The sequence below is a fragment of the Melanostigma gelatinosum genome (assembly GCF_949748355.1).
Source record: "Melanostigma gelatinosum genome assembly, chromosome: 7".
NCBI classification, from domain to species: Eukaryota; Metazoa; Chordata; class Actinopteri; order Perciformes; family Zoarcidae; genus Melanostigma; species Melanostigma gelatinosum.
Window position 1 is genome coordinate 15932197 of NC_136640.1, and position 9538 is coordinate 15941734.

General features: G+C 43.2%; 1 protein-coding gene across 1 annotated transcript; it reads left to right on the forward strand.

Moving 5' to 3' along the window:
- The first annotated feature begins 1318 nt into the window (after positions 1-1318).
- tsr1 (TSR1 ribosome maturation factor) lies at positions 1319-9192 on the forward strand. Its single transcript, XM_079271990.1, has 15 exons — positions 1319-1479; positions 2346-2449; positions 2542-2770; positions 3059-3193; positions 3334-3788; positions 4218-4362; positions 4943-5130; positions 6644-6858; positions 6968-7127; positions 7222-7332; positions 7471-7603; positions 8218-8334; positions 8489-8629; positions 8742-8816; positions 8916-9192. The coding sequence occupies exons 1-15, from the start codon at positions 1353-1355 to the stop codon at positions 9092-9094; spliced, it is 2514 nt and encodes an 837-aa protein (XP_079128116.1). The 5' UTR covers positions 1319-1352; the 3' UTR covers positions 9095-9192.
- Positions 9193-9538: the final 346 nt, after the last annotated feature.

Consider the following 9538-nt stretch of genomic DNA (forward strand, 5'->3'; position numbering starts at 1 on the left):
CCCCCCTCTTTCTCTAACCATCACTATCTGCATGGTAACTCAGCCTGTACAATAACCTGCCTGTTCTAAGGCCAACAAATGGCAAAGTTCTACTCAAGTTGGCTCTGAGGCGTCTTTTTGATCTGCTTAAATGTGAGTGGAGGATGCTGCATTACTTTGACATGCTTCCTCTTCAAGAGGATGCCGATTGAAAATTAGGACAAACAATAATGATCACTATGGTGTTGACGGTGACAGTTGAAATAAGTGAATGTAAATCAGATGTGAGCAGTGCTGATGAGCGAATTAGTTATGAAGTAATGATGGTGGTTGGTTAGACAAGGTGGTAGTTGACAGATAGCAGGCTTCCTTACAACAAAAAGCTGTTAAGAAGTCTTATACTGCATGAAGGCAACCAAAGGGACCCAGTAACTTAAGAATGCTGCCATTACAGGAACCTCTGAATGAAAAGGCCAATTTTGACTAAGGTTCCTTAATTGTTTTCTCTGGCCTCCATCACTATTCTACTTCCAGTGTCAAAAGTGTTTTGTTTAAAGGGAGCCTGGAAAGAAGTTAAATCACTATAGAGTGACCGCTAAGATGAGGGGGGGGGGGGGGATACCTCTTTTCAGTGGTTTGAGCTCCATACAGTAGTAGTAGTAATAAATAATAGTCCTATAGTACTATAGTATTGGTGATCATGTTTATTTTATAGATCGTATTGAGAAAATAAACTTTTTGATTTGAAAACTTTTTTTCCTCTTGACATCGTAACTTTTCTGTGACTATAATCTCTAGCATACATATACTTTCTGTAATATATTGTAATTGAATGTAGCTCATCTATAGAATATGTTAAGATCTCATTTTAATTCATTTAGGTTTACCTAAATTTAGGGGGGGGGGGGATACCTCTTTTCAGTGGTTTGAGCTCCATACAGTAGTAGTAGTAATAAATAATAGTCCTATAGTACTATAGTATTGGTGATCATGTTTATTTTATAGATCGTATTGAGAAAATAAACTTTTTGATTTGAAAACTTTTTTTCCTCTTGACATCGTAACTTTTCTGTGACTATAATCTCTAGCATACATATACTTTCTGTAATATATTGTAATTGAATGTAGCTCATCTATAGAATATGTTAAGATCTCATTTTAATTCATTTAGGTTTAATGCAATTAATTCAGCAGTATAATTGCAGTATTAATTCATGCAAATTTATGTCGGAAATGCATCCCACAAACCTAATGTTCACGTCATCGTGACCCAGGCTTTTGTTTTGAAAAGAAAACCTCTCCGGAGAGCCTGAGGACACGCCTCTGTCATGACGCCAGCACGAGTGCGGAAGTGAATCGCCTGACTTTCCCTCATGGTGAAAATGGTTGCGAATGAGGAAAAACAACAGGGCCACAGAGCCGGTATTTATAAACAGAAAAACAAAGGTCACAAACATGGCAAGCACCGGACGAAAGGGGAAGTTGAGAGAGAAAACAAAGGTAAGCCATGTTCCGTTATACAGTGTAACTGCTACGGCTAGCTTGTTGCTGTGGCCACGGCTCCGCAGACACACGTGTTTTCCACTGGATTTTGGATGGCATCAGTTCAGTGGAACATGTGTAAATGTAAATCAACTCTATACATGTGTAAGAAATTGCGTACAGACGCCCGTCCGCATGCCGTTGGTTACGAGCTGCTGGTGTACATCCAACTCCGGATGACCCATGACCTTTTTTTAAAGCACATGGGACCAATCAGGGCCACCAGATATCGCAGGACAGCAGTTGTCCTATTCTATTCATCGGCGAGTTTTTTTTAATACCTCCATTTTAAGTCTTATCATACAGCAACATACACAATTGAGAACCTATTTCAAATGTATAGCTCAAAGGAATAGTAACACACTGCAAATATGAAATATCCCTTCTCATGTAAAAATATTATATTTACTACCGGTAGTTAAGAGAGGTGTTGATTGATCTCTGTGGTAATGTTTGAGGTGATACATTGTTAAATTATTTTTGTGTCAATGATAATGTAATGATAAAACAAAGTATTTCCTCAAAAATTATCCATCAAATAATTTGCACAGAACCAAACGGATGTTTTTGATATGTTGTCCATCTAGCTGCAAATCTATTATAGACATCAATCATAACTTCAATAGCCAACAGACAGCCATGTCAATATCCTCTTCACACGCTGTTCTCATATCCACTGCCGATTTATTGTCCGCTTAAAGTTACATTGTATGTTTTACCGAAAGCACACGTTGAAACCAAACAGCAGTTCAAATATTGAACTGCTGTTTGAAACTCTAAATGTTCAACATAATGATAAATCCTTGTGTTGACCTGCCTCTCAGGGAGAGTGTCGGTGACGGCCCTTACCAAGAAGCAGAGGAAGGAGCACAAGAGGATGGACAGAAGGCACAAAGCCAACCAGATACGCAGGAATAAGAAAGACATGGTACCGTAATTGTTTTTTTCTTCACATAAAGAACAGTCTTTGGATTCCTGATTGGTGCTGCAGAGTGTCCCTTTCTCTTGTCTTTTTTTAAGGTCCTGACAGAGAAGCGACGTCTAGGCACCAGGGACGGTCCTCCACATTTGGTCGCTGTGTTGTCACTCCATGCCGGAGTGGATGCTGGTGCGGTTACCAAACTGCTACGTGGGGAGGGCGCTGGGGGTGTCGTACGTCAGGAGCGCTGCGTCAGTGGCATCACTGACAGTTTTGGGCTGCTTCTGCCTCGTTTCAAGCAACGGTTCATCTTTCTCAGCCACAGCACGGGTAAGTATTGAGTGATGTCAAACAGTTGCTTTGAAAAGACTCAACTGAAGTGGAATAGATTGAGTTATAATGCAGGTGATTCTTATATGAATAATATTTTGGACTGTTTTTATAAATGAAATGTGTTCATTAGTCTTTCAAAGAATGCAAAACAACATAAAACAAAAAAAGCACTTTTTTAACACTAATATAAAACAAGTATTTATAGCTTGTTCCATGTTATAGGCCATTGCTGTACTATTTTGTCTTTGCTTTGGGCATCATGTTTCTTATGGTTTCTTTGGACAGCTGACATACACTCCCTGCTGGATGTGGCAAAGATTGCAGATAGCCTTGTATTTGTGCTGGACTCTGCTGAAGCTTGGGACAGCTATGGAGACTACTGTCTCTCCTGCCTCTTTGCCCAGGGCCTCCCCAGCCATGGTGGGTAGAAACCTTGAACACACCGCTGGAGCTTTTAGACTCCTCCATTCACATTGGGAAAGATTGTTGTTGCATCAGATTCATGCATAATTACATTTTCTAAGCACTTGTCTCTCTGTTGCTAATTTCCCCCCTTGTAGCACTGGTGTGTCAGGGTGTGTCTGATCTTCCCGTGAAGAAGAGGGTTGAGTCCAGGAAAGCTCTGTCTAAGATCACAGAGATCCGTTTCCCTGATGCCCGTCTCTTCCCTCTGGATTCGGAGCAGGATGCCACTCTGCTTCTCAGACACATCGGCACTCAGAGACGGAGAAAGCTCGGTTTCCGCTCCCGACGATCCCATCTTTTGGCTCAGCATGTCACTTTTACAGCCAACAGCCCCGCTGAGGGGACGAGTGGTGGACCCACCGGCCTGGGCACCCTCTGCGTCTCAGGGTACGTCCGTGGCCGTCCTCTACAAGTCGACAGACTGGTGCACATCAGCGGACACGGAGACTTTCAGCTCAGTCAGATTGATGCTCCAGCAGACCCTCTTCCCCTCATCTTAACAACAGCCAGACCAGCGAAGTCTGGCAAGGCAGGAGATGTTGACATGCTGGTAGGTGAAGAGACTTGAAACATCCCAGTGAATAGGAAGTTGAGGATATACCAGTACTGTGGAAAACAATTTTTTGTCACTGTCATATTTCTGTTCCATAATAATGGAGTGCACACATTCTTACTATGCAGCACTGACAACATTTAAATCAGTCATGATATTGATTACTTGAGGATATACCAGTATCAGATTTTCAAATAGTTTGATGAATGAAAATAGTGTCAGACTGGAACAGTTAAAGAATGCAAAATGCTCTGCTGTCCTTAAAAATAATTAGGAATGTTAATGTCACACAATAAAAGTGATGGAACATGCAAAAAACACCGGTATGGTCCTTGAATGGACTTCTAACAGTTTGTTTAGATTGTTTTGTGCATTTAGTTTAATCTTAACTTTCCCATTTACCTCGGTCATCTGTGTTTCCCACAGGATGGAGGTGACGATGAGGCTCCAGTGAGGGTCCTCATGAAAGCCGACCCATCCTGCAGGGAGAGTCTGCTGGCAGAAGCCATTGTGGACCCCATGGACGGAGAGCAGACGTGGCCGACGGAAAGCGAGCTTTTGGAAGCTGAAGGTGCAGAAGCAGAATGTACACATGATGGCATTTTGAGATGATAAACAATCTCTAAGATGAGGATTCGATGTTGTTCAGTGTATCGGTTGAGGCCTCGTTTGCTGGAGTTGGAGCAATCCTGTTGCACTGGGATCAACATCAAATCATAACTGTGAGAGACGTCACCCAGGCAGCCTTGAAGGGACCAGAAATAATCGTAGTGAAGACATTTTGTACAACTGATACTTGTTTGCCACATATCCATTGATTGCAGTTTTATTGTTTGAAATGATCCGACATCTTGGAGTCAGTTTTATAGATCAAAACAGCTTTGAAAGAGAAACACGACCAGAGGAGTTCAGAAGAAGACTTACATGGCTGTCATGCTACCTTCAGTTAGCTGAAAGCAAAGTGAAACTGTACACTGCAATATTTTGGCTGCCGACTTGTACCGTTCACAACTTAAGATCATTTCTGACAACCAGAAATGATTTGTGTGCTAAACGGCTTTTTAAATGTGGTTAGTTTTCATATACAATCCAACCTGCCTCGGTAAGACAGGTCTCTGACGGCTTCTTTGATGTTTCTCTCTGCTGTGTAGAGGCCAGGAAGACCAAACGTGTGATGAAGGTTCCTAAAGGAACATCAGACTACCAGGCCTCGTGGATCGTTGATGAAGACGAGGAGGAGCATGGAGAGATAGACGAAGAAAGCAGTGAAGAGGATGATGATGATGACGACATGTTGGACGAGGCCATGGATGGAGAGGATGAGGACAATCTCTCTCAGGTACTTATTTACTCTTTAATTATTTTGCATTTGAAGCCTTTATCACACACGGGGAGAGTTGACTGGCAACAAAGGTCTCCAAAGGTCGGACTTGAATTGGGGATGTGGGGTTTCCGGTCGGTGCCGTAAAAGCTACAAAAGCTGCGCCAGTTAAAATAGAAACGCTCCGTGAAAATGTAATAATTCTCAAGTATCTTATCGGTTAGAAGTCCAGGGTCCAGATACAACGGCGCCTGGGTCCGGACTCGGACCGCGGTCCGCCTATTAGTGACCCCCGGTGTTGATCTGCTGGAGGATGATTCGGACAGTAATCTCTGTGGCGTAGCGATGAAGTCTGCGTGTCGGTGGTTCCGGGGCTGAAGCGGTGCATACGTGACCCACGGCCAGTGCACCTCGTAACTGAGAGGCACTGTTTGTTTTCTCAGTGTCTGTCTCTGGCCTGTAGTGCCAGGCTGCTCACCACAACAATAGTGTTTGGAGCAGGGGTCCCGAGAGAAGCCTCCTGTCTTCCTGTCCTGTGAACAGAACGTCCTGTCTGGACGAAAGGAGGGGTCAACCATTTATTTATTTCCAGCTCTGCTTGAAAAGAAGTCGGGAAAACTCTCCTTATCCAAAGGTTTCATTTCGGTCTGTGATTGTTATTAGCATGTGTTTGATGTCACAGTTAACGCACATGGATACGTATTTGGGAGAGCGTAACAATAGGGGAATGGGTACTTCAAATGATAATGATGATTATTATTATTATGATTGCAGCAGGGATGTTGGACTGGTTGTGAATCGGCCCCATGCTGAGTGCTTTCCCCTCATGCGTCTGGCTTTGCCTGTAATTTGCCAGTTGGGGGAGCACTTTAAAGCACGTCCTCTTTGATGATTCATTTCCTCATACACATATATTGCCAACGGAAGTTGAATTTCTAGATATTTTAAGAGTCGATGTCTGGAAACACTGTAGACAGTCGTTTGTAGACACACTGGGAAGGCACACAATTTAAATATATGCAAACCAGGAGTTCCCATAGTTTGAATTCTGGCAACCCCTTATCACATTCACACATACCGACTAAAAACACTGTTCTTATTGTAGCTGGGTGAGCCGTGTTGATGTTTGGCTGCAATACAATTTCTATACTTAGAATCTCTTTGACTGCACTTGTGTTTGTACACCTGGTCATTGTTTGTAAAGTATTAAGGCTGCAGTTTAGGAAATGGGGAGGCAAAACTGAGTTAGAACGAAGTTGTGTGTGTATGAAAATAGGTTTGTAATAGAAGAGTGCAGCAACAACAACAATAGTATTCCTGACACAGAACATGAAGAGAATAGTAGCGAAACCTGTTCATCCATGGATGTTCAAAAGGATTGAACATTAAAATCTTTGAGGTAATGGCTCATAGTTTTAACAGGGGAAGTCTCTAGCAGCGCCGGTCATCTCTGAGATGTCTGCCTCCACCCCAAAACATGAGAAGCTATTTCATATATTGAAGCAATTTGTACTGTATGCTCTCTGCTCAGGAGCCAGGTTCAGGCGGTGCCTCAGAAGAAGAAGAAGAGGAGGAGGATGAGGAAGAGTTGTGCGCCACAGAGCGAACTGGAGCAGACCAACGCTACGATGAGCACATTGATGTGGCTGCAGAAGAAGAAGGCCTGAAACGCTACCGCGAGGCTCGAGCCAACGAATTGTTTCCAGACGAGGTGGACACACCCCTCGACATGGCAGCTAGAGTCAGGTGCGTTCCGACCGATAGATATTTAAGTGTTGTGAGTTCAGGTTCGAAGGGAAACTAATTCTGCGAGAGTGTTCTTTCTTCAGTTTGATCATTGCCACACTCTGTCTAGGTTCCAGCGCTATAGAGGCCTAAAAAGTTTCCGCTCCTCGCCCTGGGACCCCATGGAGAACTTGCCGCTCAACTACTCCCGCATCTTCCAGTTCCAGAGCTTTGAACGCACTCGCCGCCGCATACTGGCCGAGGCCGCAGCTGAGGAAGAGGGAGCCATGGTAAACAAATAATGGGGCCGTCTTCATCTGTACATGCTTTTTAGTTGATCTTAGATTCGTGGCATCACTGACTCTGCTGTCCCTTCTGTTTCAGGTTGGCTGGTATGTTACGCTGCACATCAACGATGTGCCTTTTTCTGTGATGGAGAGTGTCGAGTCCGGCAGACCTCTGATGATGGTGTCTCTCATGCCCCATGAACAGAAGGTCTGATCCCCTGTTTTGACATCCGATAGCCTCTCTGTCTGAATTTATAACTGTCCGTTTAAAACAAAGTCACACTAGCAGTTCAGTGTTATTGTAATTGATTTTTCTGACCTCATCATTTTCCCCTTCGGTTCACAGATGTCAGTGATGCACCTCTTGGTGAGGAGACACCCCAGCAATACAGAGCCGATCAAATCTAAAGAGGAGCTGGTGTTCCACTGTGGATTTCGGAGGTTCAGGGCATCTCCTATCTTCTCTCAGCACACTTCAGGTAGAACACCTGTTAATCGAGCCAACATGCCGTTAAGCATACTCCTATTTCAACCTTATTCTCTTCTTAATGGAACAATAGCTTTTTTTAAATCGCCCCAAGACATGCATTAGCAGAACTGAGAGCAATAAATTACTCTATTTACACAAAGTACTTTTTTTTTTTTTAAATGAGTGACTACTACCGGTACCTATTACGGGTTCACTCACACCAGCATTAACAAACATTACATTTTGTCAAAAAAATCTATGAAATTCAATGGAACTGATGCAACAGAGGCAAACTAGCAACAACCTCCAGTAGCCACAGACCATCAAATCACTACGTCACCAAGCACCACCGATTGTGCAAAACCACTCTGATAAATGTTGCTGTTGTGACTGGATTTCAACATTTGACTGTAATCATTTTCATTTTGATAGGACACCAAACCCCCAAGAAGCTAGAGGATGATGAACATGATTTTGGTGTAATAGAGATTTAGTGATGCCCAGCGTACAGTCACATAAAAAGCAGTGCCTTACTTGATTTTCTGGTTGTAGGACATTGTCCCAATGTAAAGCCAATTGGGACAATTAGTACCCCAACAATTGTTGTTTATTGCTCTTCTTTAGCTGACAAGCATAAGATGGAGCGCTTCCTCAGGCCAGATGCCCCCACCGTGGTGTCGGTGTACGCTCCCATTACCTTCCCCCCTGCAGGAGTCCTGCTCTTCAAACAAAAGAATGACGGTGAGATGAAACGTTCTGTGTGTAATGAAAATAAGTAGATGTCGTCTGCCTTCATTTTAACCTTCTGCCCATCTGTTCTGTTGTCTTGTCTTTATTTGATTGACTTGAGCTAATTCTGTACTGGTATTGTGTTCCTGTTACTGTGTCTCTCTAGGCATCCAGGACTTGGTGGCTACAGGCAGCCTGCTCAGTTGTGACCCTCAGCGTGTTACGCTGAAGAGGATAGTGGTGAGCGGACACCCGTTCAAAATTAACCGCCGCTCTGCGGTTGTCCGTTACATGTTCTTCAACCGGGGTAAGAGAATGTTCACATACTTTTTTTTTTTTTTTTTAACTATGACAACATTATATTACATACGGTTTGACTTCTCTATGGTTTACTGTCCTTTTGTTTCTTCCTGTGACAGACGATATCATGTGGTTCAAGCCTGTGGAGCTGCGCACAAAGTGGGGTCGAAGAGGCCACATCAAGGAGACGTTGGGTGAGGAAATTTAAATATATACGAAACTCCGTGTCAGCAGTGTCTTTAAGCAATGTCTGTTGTCTGTATAATTCTGACTGCCGTGTTCTATCTCCTCAGGAACACATGGCCACATGAAGTGTGTATTTGACAATCAGATACGCTCACAGGACTCCATCCTCATGAATTTGTACAAGAGAGTGTATCCTCACTGGACATATGACCCCTATGTGCCCTTATCTTTACCCTGGGTCAAGAGAGTGGTCACTGTGGAGATGGACGACTTGGACATGGAGTAGTGGAGGGACTACATGACATGTATTAACATAGATACTGAACATCATTGTGATCACATGACCTCTTCAAAAAGTGTAATGTGTATTAAACGTAACTATTTTAATCCAAAATGTCTCCTTGATGATTGTTGTTTGTCTCGAGCCATCTTGTTGCACTTTGCTGTGAAGCCTCTAGCTTGCTGCCGAGTGTGTTTCGGCCACTAGATGGCAGTGATGAATCAGTATCCATAGAGCCACTTCACTACTTTGTTGAGCAACTCTCATCTTTAAAACAGGTCAAATATGAGTGACAGACACTGAACAGATAGTTGTGTATGTGTTGAGTACTTCTTTATTAAATAAATTGCTAGAGCTAGAACATTATGTTCCAAGCTCATTGCAATGGCAACTCTTTGAAGTCGTGCAGATGTGGCTTAAGCTTACAGTCGCACTCTAATGCACTTACTG

Bases quoted from the DNA above. Each gene is read 5' to 3' on its own strand.
- tsr1 (XM_079271990.1), top strand. From the start codon at position 1,353: ATGGTGAAAATGGTTGCGAATGAGGAAAAACAACAGGGCCACAGAGCC. The intron at 6,859-6,967 runs GTGCGTTCCGAC...CACTCTGTCTAG, and splicing joins GACATGGCAGCTAGAGTCAG to GTTCCAGCGCTATAGAGGCC. The intron at 8,817-8,915 runs GTGAGGAAATTT...CTATCTCCTCAG, and splicing joins CCACATCAAGGAGACGTTGG to GAACACATGGCCACATGAAG.